This window comes from Setaria italica, chromosome VII, assembly GCF_000263155.2.
Source record: "Setaria italica strain Yugu1 chromosome VII, Setaria_italica_v2.0, whole genome shotgun sequence".
Lineage (NCBI taxonomy): Eukaryota > Viridiplantae > Streptophyta > Magnoliopsida > Poales > Poaceae > Setaria > Setaria italica.
The window spans coordinates 24,943,979-24,964,014 of record NC_028456.1 but is presented as its reverse complement, the minus strand read 5'-3'; the positions used below and the strand labels follow the sequence as shown (position 1 = coordinate 24,964,014).

General features: G+C 45.6%; 2 protein-coding genes across 2 annotated transcripts; both read left to right on the top strand.

Moving 5' to 3' along the window:
• Window positions 1–1,844: 1,844 nt before the first annotated feature.
• On the top strand, window positions 1,845–4,326 carry LOC111258020 (transcription factor bHLH18-like). Its single transcript, XM_022828729.1, has 4 exons — window positions 1,845–1,942; window positions 2,375–2,950; window positions 3,040–3,408; window positions 3,839–4,326. The coding sequence occupies exons 2-4, from the start codon at window positions 2,393–2,395 to the stop codon at window positions 3,947–3,949; spliced, it is 1,038 nt and encodes a 345-aa protein (XP_022684464.1). The 5' UTR covers window positions 1,845–1,942; window positions 2,375–2,392; the 3' UTR covers window positions 3,950–4,326.
• Window positions 4,327–11,903: 7,577 nt separating this feature from the next.
• Window positions 11,904–16,310, top strand: LOC101786914 (protein root UVB sensitive 2, chloroplastic). The gene is made up of 10 exons (XM_004976174.2): window positions 11,904–12,147; window positions 12,266–12,403; window positions 12,987–13,075; window positions 13,163–13,247; window positions 13,429–13,488; window positions 13,568–13,661; window positions 14,064–14,161; window positions 14,410–14,589; window positions 15,428–15,550; window positions 15,625–16,310. The coding sequence occupies exons 1-10, from the start codon at window positions 12,136–12,138 to the stop codon at window positions 16,060–16,062; spliced, it is 1,317 nt and encodes a 438-aa protein (XP_004976231.1). The 5' UTR covers window positions 11,904–12,135; the 3' UTR covers window positions 16,063–16,310.
• Window positions 16,311–20,036: the final 3,726 nt, after the last annotated feature.

Below are 20,036 nucleotides of genomic sequence, written 5' to 3'. Positions count from 1 at the left end.
TTCTCGTTTCACCTCAGCCTGGCTCGCACCACGCATCCAGGCCCGCGCCGGCGCTAGATGCAGAAGGTTTTTGTTGCTTACCTACACCGGACAGTCAGATCCGATGCACCTCGTGTTTGCTTACCTCACCTAAAAATTAGCCGATCCTTTTTCCCTTCCTGCTAAGCCCCGCGCGCTCGCCTGCACCGTGCGAGCTAGATCCGGCAGAAACGGCCGCTCCTCTCGTTCCTCCCGATCCTGACCGCGGGGCTCTTTGGCACACGCACAGCCTGATTCGGAGATTAGACCAGGCAACCAAACTGACGCCCTGCATGCATGCGGTGAGCCTGGCTCAACCCCGTGCAGGACACCAAACACGTTGTGACGAAACCCATCAAAGCGTGCGTGTTTTTTTTCCCTCGTCGCAGAGGCGAGGAAAGTGACTGTGACGCTGCGCCAGCGCGTGTGCTGAGTTTCTGATGGGCTGGGCTGGAGCAGGTGGCTTTTAGGTCTTTTTCGAGATTAACTCGACCCTCTCGCAGATGTATAAGGAGGGAAAAAACAGAAATAACAAGCAAAATTCTTCGAGAAAATCGGCGGTGAATGCTTTAAAGTCACGGTGCACAAGCTCGTGCAACTAAGAGATCAAACAAGGAAGAAACATTTTCAAACCTATTTATCACTACAACGTGTTCGTTTGATTTACAGAAATTATAAGCATGTGGGTCGGAGTAGCGTTCATAATCCTTAGAGAAGTGAAGAAGAAAAATTAACCTTTGGTAAATCTTTGACAATGCAATCCTATGTTACAAAAAGTGCTATGTGTGAAGAATTGATAGAGGAACATTACTGCGTCCCAACGATGCGCCATTATCCTTTTATGAATATCGGAATATCGGGTACGATATTCCAAAGAGGCACTTTGCAGATTAGTTGATCACATGCTTGGGTGACAAATGATTTCCACAAGATTATATGATTTCAAATCGTTTGATGCAGAGGCCAGAACCGGTATTCCATTATCTAACTAAGAAAGGACAGCTACGCAATTTCTCCAGAATATCTGGGAAAATCTTTCTTTCATGTCAGCTTCTCAACCGCATCAGTGGCTTCATTGGGAAAGTCACTAGTTGCACCTTTGACGTTGATTATATGATCTTTTTTTTTGGATAACAGGAGGTCACATCAGAAATATCAGATCTCATGGATATTGTGCATCTTTGTGGGGTTAACAATATCATTTTGGTGGGATTAAGCTATATTATCACGATCTCGCGGAAAAATTGTTTGGTTCTGTTTTCTTGGCTTTTGGAGGAAAGGGAGAGGCTGCCTAATTTGGTCAGAAGATGGACCGAAACACATCTTTGTCCTTTGCGGGCGAAACGCAGCTTGGGTCAAACTGATCCGCAGTCTCATCCGCACAAGGGCGTTATCTAAACACAGGTGCAAAAAATGATTGCAAAATTGCTAATATATACTTCCTCGGTTGTTTTGACTTCTTATCAATTTATAATTTTTGCTATGCATCTACACGTACGTAATGCACGCATAATGGTATAATAAAATCTATAAATCTAAAAGGCCAAAACAACGTATGATTTAGGATAGAGGTGAGGTGGTACATGTTGCAGCATTCGGCATGTCCATTGAACAACGAGGTATCCAATTTTCTCGAGGGTATATTACCAAAGGGCTATAAGGACAACAGTAATGACCATTGGCCACCTACAAACAATATAGTGTGACGTGCAATAGCTATCTCCTGGCCTGGCAGCCCAGCCCATCCCCAGATCCAGATGGACAGAGGTCGAATAGTATTATATATACAAATTGTTGCATGCTCCATTAAGAGGGAACAAGCCAATGAAACCCAAAATCTGCTTATCTGAGTCTGAACTGTGATCTTCCTACTTGTCCCTGCTGTCCATAGTAAACCATCATCTAGCTCTCCAAGGTCTGGGAGGTATGTACTTCGCATCTTCTCTAGGCTGTGTGTTCACAAGCTTTTTGCATCTGTTCCTTCTCTCTGCCTTTTGATCTGCCAGCCTAGGTAATTATGGGCAAATCCATGATCGATCTTGCTGCCTACAAACTTTTTGTTGCTACTGTTTTGCATTTGCAAGTCGTTTTTTCCTACTACGATGGACGAATCACTGTGGACCGTGCGGATTGCCAGTCGTCTCAGCTAACATTCTTCCAAATGCTGGCAGTTCTTTGACCAAATTCAAACAAATTACAGTTTCTTTTTGCACCAATCCTTTCTTATATGTCTATAAAGCACCATTTCTCATGTCTTCACGCCGGATACGTGAGGGAACACCGTCACAAATTCAAGAGTTCTTGACAGAAACCGCTTCTGATTTCTCGGTGCTCCTTCGTGTTGCCGCTTCTACAGGTAGCAACATCGGAGATCATGGACGACTCCGGCCTGTTCATGCAGTGGGCTCTGAGCACGCTGCAGGAGCAGCAGGAGCCCCCTCCGGTTCCCGCCGCGGACGACAGCGGCAGCGAAGTCACCATCGTCTCGCTTCTGGATCAGTTCGGGCACCCGGCATCACCGGATTGCACAGTACCGGGGAGACCACCAGTGCTGGAGGCCCGCCGGTGGGCCGCAACCAGCTGGAGCGCAGGCGACACCAACAGCGGCTCGGACGGTGGCGGCAACGCACCCGTCCCAGTCCCAGCCATGGAGCGCGACGGCTTGTCGCCGTCGCTAGACTCGGTGAAGCGTGCCACCGCCGCAACCCAGACGGGTAGCGTTGGTAGCGGCACCAGCCAGCCAATGAGCTGGGACTTCAGCCACTCGGCGTCCCCCCGGCTGAGCAACGAAGTCATGCCGATTAACTATGCCGCCGCCGCAAGGTCATCGGCGCCGTACGCGCGTGACCACACCATCTCCGAGAGAAAGCGTCGGGAGAAAATCAGCCAGCGCTTAATCGAGCTCTCCACCGTCATCCCCGGCCTTACAAAGGTCCTAGCTCTTCATCGAATCCCTGCACTTCAATTCTTCCATATCAAATCTCTGACACAGATACGATACGATGGTGAATTTCTGACCAGACGGACAAGGCGACGATCCTGGGAGATGCAGTGAGGTACGTGAAGGAGCTCCAAGAAAAGCTCAGGGTGCTCGAAGACGGCAGCAGAAAGAACGGCCGGAGCTTCTCCCCGGTGCTCGCCAAGAAGCCGCGCATCGCCACGCCGAACGATGAGGACGCCGTCTTACCGTCGTACCCTCCAGCTGCCAGCAACGCCGAGATCGACGCGAGGATCTCCGGGGACAACGTGACGGTGAGGATCCACTGCAAGGACGCTAAAGGGGTGCTTGTGAAGTTGCTCACCGAGGTCGAGGGGCTGCACCTCAGCATCATAGACACCAATGTCATGCCTTTTCTCGAATGCACTCTGATCATAAACATCATGGCAAAGGCAAGTTCGTTTATCTTTTTTTGGTCTATCAGGGTATTAAGAATTCAATGTCTTGTGAAGACATACATATTTGTTATTTGGACACGGATCCTCTAAATTAATGCAGGGGTGTCACACAACTGCAGTCGTTTTGGGGCGTTAGATCAAGGTGGGATGGTCTGAATCACGGCAAAAAGAGAAGTTGTGATGATTATCAATTTATCTTCTAACCGGATCACGACCATCGTCCTTAGCCTCATCTGAGCACACACTACACGTACTATCCTGGATTTTGAATCAATTAGTTTATTCTAAGTGTCATATATTAAAAATGGTACGAGTATATATTAGCTGTAGGAAGCTAAAAATGTTAAAAGGCAGCTATCTTAAACGGTATGCAGTTTTAAAAGTTACGTTGATGTTGGGTTGGGTAACATTCTCCTACTTTCAGGTTGAGGAGGGCTTCAACAGCAAACCAGACGACATTGTAGGAAGCCTCAAATCTGTTTTGCATCAACATGGTACACGAAATAGTACACAAGAAAAAAGAAGCTCCTGTTAAAAAGCCTGCACCAAATAATCAATTTCATCCACTCTTCGTCATCAAGTTCAATCGTTGCTGTGATGCTGCTTTGTAGGAGCCGAAAAGTACTCCTGCACGGCTGCACCACAAAATAAAAGGCTAATATCTTATTTGGCCGGCCATTATTTGTTTGAACTTCACAGTTCACATTGCTCATGTCAAATCAATCATTTTGCTCACTTCCAGCGAAAATGATCGATCCATATGTGCTCCTGCAAGTGGCAGATACTCGTATCAACCTCACTGCAAATCATCCATCTTAACTATATTAATAGACACCCTGCCCAATTTGCCTTATACAATTAGTCTTAGAACAAGTTCACATGAATGGAAAGGTTTGTCGAATTATTAGTCAATGTGGAATTTATATGTCGCAGAAGGTTTCTCCATGTTGCATGGCACGACGTCGGTAGTTACTTTAGTCCACATATATAGATTTTTTTTACGGAAATGCTATGTGCCGGACGTCCAACACGAGCTATCTGGGCAAGCAGTCAGATGGCATTGATAATAACAAAGCACCGGACCCGAGGTTTTATTCCATTCTAATTAACGGCTGCTTTTCATGTCCGATGACCCTATCCTGCTCCATACCGCACACGCCTCCTCTCTCTCCGAGATGAGCTGCACCGCATACGCAAGATGAGTTGTTCCCAGTTCGCTTCACGAGTGCCAAGGGCCCCTTGTCTCCCTCTTCCTTGCTCTCCAATCTGCTAACAGCATCCACTTCTCCGGCGAGTTCCCGTCCGCGGTGGCGCCGCTTTCACCCAGCTGCCAGCTGAACCTCCTCTACACCCATCCATCAACGGAGCAGTCTCCAGTTGTTGTTGTTCTATCTCCATCCACAAGTTCCGCCATTGCTGTGTGCCTGTACGCACCCACGATGTGTTGGCGAGCCCAATGAGTGAAAGTGCACCCACGATGTGCAGGGCCTCCAGGACTGGCAAGTGCGTACACGCCGCTAGCGCCCACCCACCCAAAAACTAACAGCTGCTAGTTGCCTGCCGCGCTTGCACCGCGCCGATTGCCGACCACCGGCCAGCCGGTGAAGCCGACAGTGTCGTGAGTGGCTTAGCAACCGGAGCTCACTTGTACGGGTCGTCGGGTCCGGCGACCAACCTGTTTGTAGATATGAAGATAGTTCTCTTCCCAACGGCCATGTTGCAATAGGTACGTCATGGTGTTGCAGTAGAAATTTTTGGACGTTGCAAAAGTTAGCTTTTGATGTTTCATCTGTTTGCAACAGTCCGACTTGCTAGCAATCGGATGTTGCACTAACTTGTTCACGATGTTGCATATAGTTATTTTCTTTGTTTTCGGCCTGTTCTTCTTTCGCTGTTCCAATTATGTAAGAGATGTTTTTTGTTGTTGCAATACTGTAAGAGATGTTTTTTTTTGTTGTTGCAATACTTGATTTTGTCGAGATCGCAAGATTGTTTCTATTCGAGATGTTGCAACTTGTGATTTTTATTTGTTGCAATGTGTCTGTTTTGAATGTTGCACGAAATGATTCAAGATGTTTCATGCACGTAAAGGTATTGCAAATTTATCTTCTGATGAATATTGCGTGAAACATGATGAAATGCTGTGCATGGGAATTTTTTATCCTATAATGAGATGGATGGCCTGCATGAGTTCCAAAACTATTTTTAGTGCATGTTTTCATGTTGCAAGTGTTGATTTTTAATGTTTCGATAGCTATTTTTCAATGTTATGACGGAGCGTCCGATAAAAAAAATTATCGGATGTTCGGTCGCTAGCACATCCATTTTTTTTATAGTACAGATCACCATACTGTGGCAAGTACAGAATACTGGTAGCTCTTATTTTTCGTTGGACGAGTGTCTGCATCTTATTGTTGACGGCAAAAACAAAAGACGATACATGTTCTTTTCAAGTGTTTTCCTCCTATCGATCAGAATCATTTCAAATTTCAGCATACTTACCTCGTATTTTAATATTTGCCGCTAAATTTCTCTTAAAATCTCTCCAGCGGCTAGGACCGGTTTGTAACTTTGTACCGAACCGGTTTTAACGGCCCTACCTGGCACACAAGTACACAACTGACATGAAGAGCACTGCTGAAAATCAGATTGATTTGATTTGCCGTCTTTTCTTCAGGTGATAGAATTTGCCAACAACATGGAACGAAGACACACGCAAGCAGTGACTCATGACGCATGCGCATACCTTGCTCATCTATTTTTATTTTCTTATTGAAATGCAGAAGCGTCGCCGTTCATTGAAGAAGAAGAAAAAAATGAATAACAACTTCAGAAGTATAGCCGATAAGGAAGCGACACAGTAGAACTGTAGAAAACGTCAGCAGCACGGCGAGTGACCTGGACCTTGTAAGTTCCATCCAAACTCCCAATTTTGACACTATGCAAAAAGAAGATTCCTCATCACATCAAACTTGCGGTACATGCATGGAGTACTAAATGTAGACGAAATCAAAAACTAATTGCACAGTTTTGTTGTACTTTGCGAGACGAATCTTTTGAGCCTAATTAGTCAATATTTGGACAATAATTCACAAATACAAACGAAACGCTACAGTGTACTACAGTGCTAGAACATTAATTTTGGACAACCAAATTCAGAGCAACTAAACAAGGCCCTAATAAGTGAGGAACACTACCGAAACTTGGAAGCTGGAGACACCAACCGAGGTTCAAATCCTAGTGGTAGCCAAAAAAATCCCCTCACTGATTACACTGGTAACCAGGGGCGGACCCAGGAACTTTTTAGGACCAGAACTGATCACAGCTTAATAGAAGTTCATGGGTGTTTTCTTCTTTGATGTTTAACTAGCTTCTCCAAAACTTCCATTGTTTTTTTGACCGGGGTTGCAGCCCGGGTCATAGGCCCGCTACTGCTGGCAACTCGAAAAAATAGTGGCAGGCGCCAGCCTGTGACACCTATAGTTGGTTTGGACCCTCCTACCAAGGGTAGTTGCAGTGGTCACCAACCCAGTTGGTTGTGGTTGGCCCAGGTTACGGTGCGGTCCTATAGGGTGAAGTCAGGGTTTGGGGGTTTTCTCGGCCAGATTGGCTAAGATTTCTTCTTAGTGCAATACCATGGGGCGGTCTTTCTCCCACCAGTCGAGTTTTTTTAAGTGAGGAACACTACACAACAATCTTTTGAGTTTGTTGGTCTGAATGTGACTCATCGTTGATAATTTATCATGTCTTCATGGTTGTTTGTAGATATTAACTGATCCCTAATGTTTTAAACATCTCTTCCTACAGATGATATCGATACTGCACTTCATTTGATATCAATTTATTATGTAAGAGCTCAATAAAGATATATGCACTGTCGATACTATATATAAAATCAACACATTGAGCAGAAGAATTCACGAAGCAATCAGTAGTGCACACAAATACTTTCTCCATCTATGTTTATAAGGCATGGTATTGCTTGGAACGGTCTTCCAAACAACACTTTGACCATTCATTTATCTTATATTATATTGTTTATGGTTATAAAGTTATAATCATAGTAGAGTATATTTGATTACGAATCCAACCATATAAAGTTTACATTAAAAAAATAAAAAATTAATAGTCAAATTATTCGTCAAAGCTTACAAAGTTTGAATTTTGATATGCAGGTGCGCCTTCTAAATAAAAACGGAGGGAGTATATAGATGTGGATAGCAGGTTGTAGGTATATACCTGTATGAACTTCGTTTTTTTTCTTTGAAGTTCCTGTTGGTTCCTTTTTCCCCTGCAGTGAAAACAACATTAAGAATGCATTAGTTTTTACTTGAGGATAGCAATGTTTGGTTAAAAAAAATATAATTTATAGAACATAAATAATATTGAAGGAGACATAATTTTTCCCAGGTTGAGCTTATGATGCTAGAGCAGTTTTGCCTTTTGTTGTAGCAGTCTATTATTGGATGACAGGCATACAGAGCAGTTAAGAACAGAGTGTGTTAATTCTATTGATTCTGAACAAAAGAATTAAAGATCTTGTGTGTTGTTTGCATGATGAACAAGTGGGACTTGTAACTAAACATTTGTACGAGTTATATTAAAGTATGTAGTGCCTTGCTGCCTGTTCTCACTGTCTAACTTTTTTATTTCCTTTTATTGTGTCAAAGGTGCGGCGCATACAAATACATATGGCTGCAGGAGTAACAAAATGAAGTCGAAAGGAAATTGCTTACAGTTTGCAATTCCTTCAACTTCTGACAATGCAAATTACTGTACAAAGTTAACCATTTGGAGAGCATAAAGGTTGTGGTATTAAATTTTTTTTTATGATGATGATTTTCTTTGTATGCTTGAAGTGGGTTCACAGCAGGCATAGGTGCAGAGCTACTCCCACTTTTTCGTCTTTAGATTTAGATACACAATTTCATGTTTGAGAATGATGATCGCAAGATTGCCCAACTTAGGCTCCGTTTGGTTCCCGCTGTTTATTTTTAGCACCTGTCACATCGAATGTTTAGATACTAATTAGGAGTATTAAACATAGACTATTTACAAAACCCATTACACAAATGCAGGCTAAACGGCGAGATGAATCTATTAAGCCTAATTACTCCATGATTTGACAATGTGATGCTACAGTAAACATTTGCTAATGATGGATTAATTAGGTTTAATAGATTCATCTCGCCGTTTTGCCTCCATCTATGCAATTAGTTTTATAATTGACTCATATTTAGTCCTCCTAATTAGTCTTCGAATATTCGATGTGACACGGACTAAACTTTAGCTAGAGGAACAAACACCCCCTTAGTTATATTTTAAGCTGAAATTACACCTGAATTGATTTAAAGCAATGATAATCAGTGTTTGTGTTCCACTCTAGTGACATCTCAATTGAACATAATCCAATCTGACAGATTGTCCACTGCCCAGTTCAGTTGGCACACAGTGAAAACATTATACTAATGTATGTTCTATATACACCTGCATATACTTTATCATGCTTTTGCTGGTGCTCGGCTCTTCATCCGGTTTGATTAAAACCAAATGAAAAATTGTAAAAATATGGGTCTGAATCAACGGTTTGGGTTGTGTTCCAAAGATAATTTAACTGAAGAAAGGTTCAATATGTATTTGAATGTCAAGAAATCAACATTACTGAACAAATAGTTGGAGTTCGTTTGGCTCCAATTACTACTGAATTTTTAGACGATGGACATGACTGATCAACGCGATCATATGTTCCTCTTCAGATAGCGATCTCAGCAACATTGTTTGATCGACAGAAAATGCATTACGACATGATCGTCAGGCAGTGCGCGCGGTGCATATGCTTGCTCCGGCGAGCCGTCGCGCGCCTAGCCGCTCAGAACGGCCCAGGCATCGAAGAACTCGAGCACGACACCACGACGCATCCGCCACGCCGCGCCCCGCGCCGGGGCGACCTCGTCCTGGCGCGGCGCACGAGCCGGTCGGCCTCCGGCGCCCACGCCACCCTGGCCCGGTACCCAGGTGGCCTCCCGAGACCACGTGGAGGATGTGCGCGGCCGCCGTGAGGTCCGTCAGGGGCTCAGGGCAGAGCGCAGCCCCGCAGCGCTTCGGCGGCGTGGCGGGCGGCGACGGCGCGGCGCTCCTCCCACGCCTGCCACCGCGCCCGGGCGTCGGCGTCGCCCCCATTCTCCCATTGCAGGCCGAGGCGCGTGGCGCAGAGAGCGAGGACGTGGCCGGCCGCGTCGTGGAGCGCGACGAGGCGCTTGACCCCTTGCGGTGGGAGGCGTCGAGGGTCCGGCCGCGGGACGTGCGCCCCCGGCCGACACTTCTCCGACGAATCTACGGCAGCGTCCTCCAGTGCGACCAACGGCTTCATCTTCTCTCATCCGTAGCACCGTGGAAGTCGATGGCTGAGACGGGCTCGGATCCGCCATGGCCGGCGGTCTGGAGCTCCAGGTTGTTTCACGTCAAACCCCCTCACTCGTTACCCAATATTTGCAAAAGCCCCCTGAAACGGATCGCGACTATTAATCGCGATCCAAATATTTAAAAAAAATCCTAAATCGGATCGCGCCGATTAATTGCGATCCATTTCAGAGGTGTTTATGAAAATATTTGGATCGCGATTATTCCAAATATTAGCAAAAAGCCCCCTAATCTTTTCCCATTCTCCCACAGGCCACGTCCTGTTCCCGTTCCCCTGATCCCCTCCGGCGACGGCGACGTCGTCTCGGATTCTGGCTCACCTTCCCCTCCTAGCCGAACCAGGCGGCACCTCACCTCGTCCCCGTTGCCCTCCTAGGCTCCTAGCCGAACCCGCGTATCTCGTCCGGAGCATGTCGGCGACGTCGTAGCCGCGGAGCCTCGGGTGAGTGGATTTATTGAGACACTTGCGGACTTCCCTCCCAGTCCGAGGTGGCCGCGCGCGGGAGGGTGCCAGGCGCCGTAGTCCGCGCCAGCTGCCTCCACTGCTCCGAGATCTCCTCCCTCCCTCGCTTCTTGCGGTTGTACTTTGTAGGCGACTACCCTGGTGCATGGAGTTCTGAACTTGTGATGGAACGAGCTGTGGAAGCAGCAGACAGGTGGGAATTTGTAGGGTGGGGTAGCTTGCAAGGGAAGCCGCAGGAATTCACCCACCGTGAAGAGCACGCTCCTCTGTTTATACCACGGATCAGCGTGGCAACAGCCATCTTGTCGAACACCTACCGGGAAGGCGGGGAGAGAGAAGGGAGGACAGCGAGTCAGCGATGGAGAAAGCCTACCCGTGGCCGTGGACGGGGCAGATCGATAAGCTACTGGACAAGGCAGGCGAGCGCGTCCACAGGGCCGACTGCCTAGTGCCTACTGGCCGCCGCGCTGCGACACCTCGAGTCGACGTCGGCGTTGCGCGCGGGCGGCGCCAAGAGCGGGCTCAGCTTGATCACGCTTGCTGATGCGAAGCTCGAGGACGCGTCCAGCGACCTGTCACCTGAGCGGCGCCGTGGCCTGCTTGGATGCGGCCAACCTCCTTGATCTCCACAGCAACGCCTCCAGCGCGGCGTTGTCGCTGGTCTCCATCGACGAGCTCCAGGAAGTCCGAGCGCCATAGACAGGTGGCGCGGCCACCTGAGCGCCACCAAGCTGCTGCTGGGCCATCCGGGCGTTCCTGGCGTCGACGGCTGCGTCGAGGCCGAGCTCTTCGCCGCCGTCCACGCGCTTGAGGCCGCGCTGGGTGCTATACGAGGCGGAGGAGGTTGAGGCGTGCTGGTCGGCGCCGCCGGCGACCGCGCGGTTCTCTCGGCGTCAACTGAGACGCATTTTCCGCTGCGCGCACGTTGTGCTTGATCACTTCGAGATACAAGTCGTTGGTTGATCCGAGCTGGAGCAACCTTGATTTGTTACTACGAGCTGTAGCCTGTAGTAGAATCCTTTGCATGATAATGTTCTATATATTCATTTCCGCTGAGACTGCATTAAGATACTGAACCTGTTGCTTTTCCTAATCCTGGCAAGATTATGACCTGCATAACCACCGCATGCAGGGAGTTCAGGAACCATATACTCCATTTGGTTGCTTGTAGGTGGACGAAATCATTTTGGAAGCACTAATCACCATTTCCAGAATGCTCAACACACTGGATGATCGGTATTTCAGTAGCCATTTATCTGTTCCCAACACCTGGAATGAGGTTTGAGAACGCTCAGCTCCTGAAACGTGTCACATCCAACCAAACATTCATCAGATCATAATCCCTTTCGCTCGTAGTCGTGGCACTACATTGAGCTATTTCGTACAGCTTATTATTCACAAATTTTACCGAGGAAACTATACTCTCACAAAGTCCGAATCTGGTGCGTGTCAGCGTCTGCTGAGGTTTTTGGACCGAGTGTTGCTGCCCTACTGGGCCGCATCATGGACTCCTACCCTGCGGCCCAACTTGACCTACTGGACTCCCGGCTGACTCGGCCTGCTCGCTGCTCCACTCAGGCAGTCGCGGGGGACCGGCACTGGCAGGATGACGAAGTGAGTCGGGGAAGAGAAACCCCGCCGTCTTTCTGATTCTTCAACCCCATCCCCCCATCCGCCGAGCTCGGCGGCGCCTCGGTCCCACCGTCACCGGCTCACCGCGACCGGCCGGAGCGAGGTTGAAGAGCCATCAACATCAAGCATCAGCCGTAGAGTGGAGGCGTCAAGGAATCACAGAGGCTACGGCGGCTTCGACCTCCCGTTCGGCGCTCCGCTCCTAGATGAACATACTCGTAAGCAGAAGCGCCTCAATTTCTAGCGATTGCTCCAACTCCCTGTTCACCGTGCTGCTTTCCTGGTGCTGAAACCGCTTTTTTCCCCCTTCCCCTCTCTGCGCGAAATATTTGACAGGAGAGGATGCGTGGAGGTGGCGACGGGGCGGCTGCCCCGGAGCGGCCCCCGCGGCCGGAGTTCTGGGTGGAGATTTCGGAGTCCGTCTCGCGGCTCTGCAGCTTCGACGCCGCCGGCAGTGGCGGCGGCGGAATCTCTGTAAGCCTTAGTATCCCAGACTTCATCGGGATAACTGAAACGGAGTGCATTACTTTCAGTAAGCATCGGATTAGATGTTCCCTACTAGCACTTTAGAAAAATGGAATTTGGGGGGAGGTTTCACTATTGTTGGTGTTTATCTTTTGAGTTTTACAGATTGCAAGCAGTGTTGTGAATTTGTGATAGATAGGCCGACAATTGAAATATTCATGGTCTGTCCAAATATTTGCCTATGTGCACGTGTTTCTGGGACTTAAGTTGCATGTACCGATGCCCATTCCCCCGAGGCCCCCTACTTATAAACTATAACTTCTACATGGTTAATGCCAGCTGCAACTTGAACAATGCCAGTTGCAGTATAGATTATGGAGATAGCTAAATACCACTCACAGCATCTGAGTTACTATGCTGTTTATTTTGATGGTAGTAATCAGTTGCCACACTGGCACACATATCTAAAGGCCTTGTTTTCTCTTGCTGTACCTCAGAAGTGTACAAGCTATTACCTTCAAAATAACATCTAAATGTTTTCCTGGATGAATGAAAATTATGTAACCTAAGTGTGCAAGCTATTTTCCTGCAGGTAAAAGTTATACAGGATTCTAGACCTATACATGACAAAGTTGTCGATTCTTTCTTGAACAAATTTTTCCCATCAGGTTATCCATACAGGTATGAAGTTTCTAGGCTTGTTGCTACTCCTGATAATTTTGCTGGGTCGCATTCTATTATGCTAAGTTGCTGCTATTAATTGCGCAGCGTGAATGAGGGTTACTTAACTTATACCAAGTTCCGAGCACTCCAGCATTTTTCTAGTGCAATGCTGCACGTGCTGTCAACACAGGTCAGTAACTCTTTAAGCAACACAAGCACTAGTTGATATCTTGTCTCCGTTGATTCAATGAGTTTCTATTGCTCTATTAGCACAGATTATTAAACTTCTTGAACTATTTTATTTATAAACATTTCGTTCATAGATGAAATTGGCGCCCTTCAACTGACTGCCCAAATGGGCTGTGGCTCAGTCTTTGTTATTTGCTGCAGGTTTGCGACCTACCCCTGCGCAAGCAACTGCTGTAAGTTGGGTAAGCATATGATGACAGAGATGCTAGAAAACAGGTATTGCTGTCGAGCATATTGGCTGATTTCCTCTGCCTATTTCAGATTCTGAAAGATGGAATGCAGCACGCAGGGAAACTCATTTGTAGCAGCATGGGGGCAAGAATGGATTCCGAGCCAAAGAGTTGGCGGATACTTGGTGAGCACCAGATATACAAATCATGACCCCTTCTCTGAGATTTCTGTTCTTTTGCATTGCCATACTGATATTTCCCTTGGATTCATGCCATTACAATTTTCAAGAATTGGAAATTTGCCATCGGTTGTGTCACTGACAGGTGGGAGCCACCTCAGTCACTGACAATGGCATTTTTCAAATTATTGAAAATTGTAATGGCATGTATGGAATTATCCCTTTTTCCTTTTATGGTGCTATTTCTCCAGATTATGTTATTCATGTCTATTGCTGTGGTTTGATGGTTTGTGTTCTCTATAATGTTGACACTGCCTTGGAAGTCATTTTACCATTGTGCTCACAAGTTTATTTTCTATTGCTGTTTTCCTAATTATGTTATTCATGCTTATTTCTGTTTTTTGGCAGCTGATGTTCTCTATGATCTTGGTACTGCCTTGGAATTCGTTTCGCCATTGTGCCCACAACTTTTCCTTGAAGTAGCAGGCTTGGGAAATTTTGCGAAGGTGCCCATTCTCACTTGCCTTGCACACTGTAGATTGCAGAATATTGAAATATAGCATTCGACTTGATATTTGCATGCACAACTTAGTTTATGATTTATGAACTAGTAAAAGGAATGGTTTGCTCAACTTAGCAGTGTCTCAAATAATCATACAGAACAATAAAATCAAAATGACAATGTATTTGCCCCAGTTTTTTGTGCCTGAAAATTGAGCTCCAATTTTAATCAAGTCATTGCATGCTGTTGTAGGGAATGGCTGTTGTTGCAGCAAGAGCAACAAGGCTTCCAATTTATTCTTCTTTTGCCAAAGAAGGCAACCTTAGTGATTTATTTGCTAAAGGGGAAGCCATCTCAACACTTTTCAATGTCATGGGGATTGGAGCTGGAATTGGATTGGCGTCTACTGTATGTTCAACTACTCAAGGGAAGGTACATATTTACAGGACTACATATCATCTGCTATCCTATCACTACATCTGTTCCATTACACTGCATCGTCAGGCAAATATACAGAGTGAAAATTTGCACCCGACATATGCATTGCAATCATATGACACAAAGCATGGCAATTGTAGAGCTACATCTGATGCTTTAATTATGTAACCTGGGCACCTATACTGTCGCAAAACAAGTTATTAGGTCTTCCAAGCTTCGGTGCATCATCTATGTTATTACATGCTCTGCAACTATCCCAGAGCATTAAAAAAATTGCTAGCACGATAAACATGTCCTGTTGGATATAGCCCACATACATGCTGTTAGCATGAATGCAAGTTGGCATGATGGACATCTCAGTAATATAGTTTTAGTTGGATTTTTCTGCAGCCAAGGAAAGCATACTATCATTTTAGGGCAGAGGAAAACATACATATAGTAACTACTAGTTTCTATGCGTAATGTAAATATGTGATCCATTCTACAGAATAGGCTTTTTATTAAAGTTTTTGTTCTACTCAGTGTAAATACCCCGCCAGACTAGATACAAACACTTGACTATGCATTCCTTTACTGTTCACCAAATAACTGATCTTAAAGAGGACTAATTTACTTGTTGGGAAGTGGCTGGAGAGAATTACATTGAATGCATTTCTTCAAGACTATATTCAGTTTCTTGTTCACACAGTGCGTTCAATTCTTGCATATCATCTGAATCTGCTATTGTGTTTAAGAACCTTGTATTGATACAAGTTTATCCGAATCTTCTATTATATTTAGATATTTAAGAACTTCCTATTGAGCTTTTAATCACCTTTTCCATTGTTTTCAGTTAATTGCAGGCCCATTGCTTTCTGCCGTACATATCTACGGAGTTGTACAAGAGATGAGAGCAACTCCTGTAAACACACTCAACCCACAAAGAACAGCAATGATTGTGGCTGATTTTGTTAAGGTTAGTACATTCTCTCTACTGACACCACCCTTGATTCAATCCAATTACAGTACTAATATTTTTCTGCAATTCAGAGTGGCAAGGTTTCTAGTCCAGCTGAGCTGAGATACAAAGAAGATCTTCTATTTCCTAACCGGCTAATAGAAGAAGCTGGAAGTGTGAAAATTGGGCAACCACTTCGCAGAGTTTTGAGTCCACAGCTCGTCGAACAGTTGAGAGCAACTTTCCCAAACGAGAAGTTTTTACTCAACCAAAAAAGCAACAAGACATACATGGTTCTTGAGCAAAGCGCAAGTGGAGAGGATGCATTGAGGGGGTGGCTGGTCGCCGCATTTGCTTCGGAGATGGAGAGATCAGGCGTGGGTTCGCGTGATGCAGTGCTCAACGAAGCCTATGAGAAGATGGAGAGGGTTTTCCCCACTTTCGTATCAGAAGTTAGGAGTAGAGGATGGTACACGGATCAGTTTTTGGATGGGAATGGTAGCCGAATTGCATTTGCGAAGTTTCAGTAGTCATTAGAGTTGATGTTTTGGAGGAAGATGCAGAGATGAACTGATCAGGCTTCTCAGTTTAGATCCTTAGAACATCTTTCTTTTCTCTGTCCGTTGGCTCGTCATGCCAACTGTATTGGGTGTAGTTTGGGATGTTTGAGATAATGAATTTTTTGCCGGGTAGTCGGATCTATCTTTTGATTGTTTGAAACCTGAGTTCTGCATGAATAGGAATCCAAGAGGGTACTCCGTATATACTATATCTGATACATTCTCTGTCTGCCTGGGAGATGTTACTCTTCACCGTTAAGGAGGTGTTTGGATACGAGGTGCTAAACTTTAGCAGGGTCATATTGGATGTTCAGATGCTAATTAGAAAGATTAAACATGAGCTAATTACAAAACTAATTGCACAGATGGAGTCTAATTCGCGAGACGAATCTATTAAAGCTAATTAATCTATCATTATTAAATGGTTATTGTAGCACTACATTGTCAAATCATGGACTAATTAGGCTTAATAGATTCGTCTCGCGAATTAGACTCCCTCTCTGCAATTATTTTTATAATTAAACTATATTTAATACTTCTGATTAGTATCAAATATCCGATGTGATAGGTGTTAAAGTTTAGCAGGCTCCTAAATTCATTGGTCTTTTAGAATTTGCCACCCTGTCAGAGTAACTTTAACATGTCAATTTTTTTTTACGGTTAAAACTGCAGGGTGAGTTTTCCACAGCATTTCATTACCAAAAAGTAGTATCCGAAACATGTCATTGCGATGGAAAATCCTGGAAGGCGTGTGAATGCAGTGGCCAATACTGAAAATCCGTCGTTCTGCCGCTACGCTCGGTTACTGGTCATCGTACGACGACTGAACAATCTAGGTGAAGTCCCGTACAAGTTTTCGATGTGCTGCTAGTCTGAGCTAGAGACCCGATCCAAGCGGCCATGAGCCCGACCGCATGAGCAACGATATGCCACCAATGTTCTTCATATCCTTCAGCTTTTGGACACGCATGCTACGAAGGTGGAGCGAGCACGGTGAGTTCGGGAGAATCACGTCGTCGACCAGTGCGTTCCAAGTCAGGACGAACCGGTCGCGTGGAGCTCCGATCCTCGCCGAGCAAATTAAAGCCAGAGGCGGTGAATAATTATTCCACCGGCAATTCTTCAAATACTGCCGGAGAGGACAGTCGGGGTTAAAAATCAACGGAGATTAAAAAGGTTCGAGAAATTACCGTGCCTTTTACGGACGTTGCCTTGACCAACGAGAAGGAAGCCGGCTTCGTCGACGTTAGAGGAAAGGACGCTTCGGCAAGCAGAAGTTACCGCGACTCCAAAGTCGGAAGGCTCTTTTCGTCAGCGTTCGTTGCAGGCTCAATTCTCTGCACGTGATCGGCGCAGTCGTTTTTGGTCGATGTCACGCGACCCCCCAGTATTGAGCGATCGCATCCGGCTAACCGTAGCTTAGACTCCAGCCTCAGTCCCCGGTCGGTCGTCGCGTGATGCACGAATTACCTGTGTGACACACACAGGACGAGTGCGAGTGCCCATTCCTGGGACTGGGACAGTGGGGATGTCAGGCGGGAATGAAGGAGACTGCTCGATACCGGAAGGAATTGATGCTCGTAACTTGAAGAGGTGGAGTGAATGAATTAGGCAACTTAAAAATTTAATTAATAACTCACGCTATGACTCACACTACTTTGCATGAAAGTAAACTAGATCATTTCTATCTAAATGTGCATTTTAAGGTTGATCTAGTGTGAAACCCTCATCCTATAATAAGTTTTGCAACCTATAGCTAATCATATCAAGATGCTACTCTAGAAAAGTAAAAGCACACAAGTTGTAGCCAATCATATCAAGATGCTACTCTAGAAAAGTAAAAGCACACAAGTTGTAGCCAATCATATCAAGATGCTACTCTAGAAAAGTAAAAGCACACAAGTTGTAAGTATGAAATGCGGAAACGTCTAGGAAAGTAAAAGGACACAAGTTGTAAGTATGAAATGCGTAAACGTAAAGGAAGGAATGAGAGGAAGCAAACTCTTGACACAAGATTTATTCCGTGGTATCGGTAGACACTAAGTCACCACTAGTCCACGTTGTTGAAGCACTCACACAAGAGTATTGCTTCCCAGTTACTAAGTCTCTTCCAAGGTGCTCCTTGACTTGCCACAAAGGCTCACGCCAAGTCCCTCGATCACCTTGATGCCGTCTTCACTAAGGAGCTTCTCCACGAAGGAAAGGGGTTTCCATATCCCCTGCACAAGGTCGTCGACGCTACTCCACACCAAGCTGGAGGGTTGAAGACTTACCAGCAAGCCATCAAGGCTCCAAGGTGCCGGCACACTTCTTGTACAACGGTGGTTCACTCTTGAACCTGATCACAAGGTTGGAACACCTTGCACACACTCTCTCTAGGCCTATCCTAGCACTAATCACTCTTCTAAGCTTGTGCTAAGCCTTTGATGGATCACTTAAGCACTTTTGGTGGCATGGATGTGTTCTTGATGAGTCTTGATTTTCAATGCTTCCCTAGACACTCCAGCAACTCCAAATGGGCGATTGGTGGGGGTATAAATAGCCCCAAGGACTCAAAGAGCCGTTGCTCCAACGGTCAGTGAAAAAGTATACCATCGGATATTTTGATGGTCTATTTTTGGCCCGTATCGGAACATCCGATGCAAGTAGCCATTGGACTCCCCGCGCCCAAATTCCTCAGAAATTCATCCGACGCTTTATCCGATGCCCTCATCAGATCATCCGGTGCCACTATTCACGTCACATAGCCGTTGGATCCCCTGACGTCATTGCTCCGATGCTTTCTCCGATGGTACTGTCAGATCATCCGGTGCTGAAGGATTTCTGGCCAAAACCTTCTGTAAAGAATCAAAGAAAATATGCTTTGTCCGACGCTCCTTTTGTGGATACCATCAGATCATCCAATGCTATTGAGCTTTCTCTGTCTTCCAAACCTGTCCCTCAGAATTCGTCCAACGCTACTAGAAAAGTGACCATCGGAACATCCGATGGTTGACTTTGTCTGGTTTTCTCCGCAGCGTACCAAATACTCCGACGCTTTTCGGGTGGGGCATCGGAACATCCGATGGTGCATTTTTCATTCCGATTCGTCCAATGTAAGCACCAAAGATACCGTCACTTAGATTTTTTCTATCATTTGGATGCTTCAAAACTATAGAATAATCCTAGATATCATGGCTTGGTCACTTAAATACCATAGCTTGGATACTCGAATACCATGACTTGGATACTCGAATACTATGACTTGGATGTCAAGAATACCATCATTTGGACCTTGCCATGATTTGATTTGCATTTTTGAAATAAAAAACTACAAATACATGCTAGTCAAAGCATTAGTGCTAATGATTATGTTGTTCCTAAAATCACAAACTATGGCTAACTATGGCTTAGTAAGGTCATGTTCGCTAAAGACACGCCTCGTTTATACTGAACCTGAACGGAACTGGTCCGAGGAAGTTGCCGGTGAATCGAGCTGTGAGCCTGTGACTGATCTCATTACTGTGAAGTTGCAATCAATTGAGGTGGGTGCTGGCAAGGGTACGTGCAGCCATGAAGGACTTGTTTAGTTGCTTAATTTTGGGGTGTCCAAAATACTGTAGTAACACTGTAGTATTTTGTTTGTATTTGTGAATTATTGTCCAAATATTGACTAATTAGGCTCAAAAGATTCGTCTCGTAAAGTACAACAAAACTGTGCAATTAGTTTTTTATTTCGTCTACATTCAGTACTCCATACATGTACCGCAAGTTTGATCTGATAGGGAATCTTCTTTTTGCACAGTGCTAAAGTTGGAATTTTTGGGGATGAACTAAACAAGGCCGAAATCTGCCAGCTTACATGCATGACTCAGCAGAGCGTCAGAGCGAGCACTTTGGTGCATAGCTGCAAGAATTCTAGATTTTTCAAGGTTTCTCTCAACCATATATATTGGCGTCAGTTG

Coding starts and splice junctions, on each gene's coding strand:
- LOC111258020 (XM_022828729.1), top strand. CDS start 2,393: ATGGACGACTCCGGCCTGTTCATGCAGTGGGCTCTGAGCACGCTGCAG. Junction 2,951..3,039: donor TCATCCCCGGCCTTACAAAG/GTCCTAGCTCTT, acceptor ATTTCTGACCAG/ACGGACAAGGCGACGATCCT. Junction 3,409..3,838: donor TCATAAACATCATGGCAAAG/GCAAGTTCGTTT, acceptor TCCTACTTTCAG/GTTGAGGAGGGCTTCAACAG.
- LOC101786914 (XM_004976174.2), top strand. Junction 12,404..12,986: donor GTGGCGGCGGCGGAATCTCT/GTAAGCCTTAGT, acceptor ATTTTCCTGCAG/GTAAAAGTTATACAGGATTC. Junction 13,489..13,567: donor AAGCAACTGCTGTAAGTTGG/GTAAGCATATGA, acceptor TGCCTATTTCAG/ATTCTGAAAGATGGAATGCA.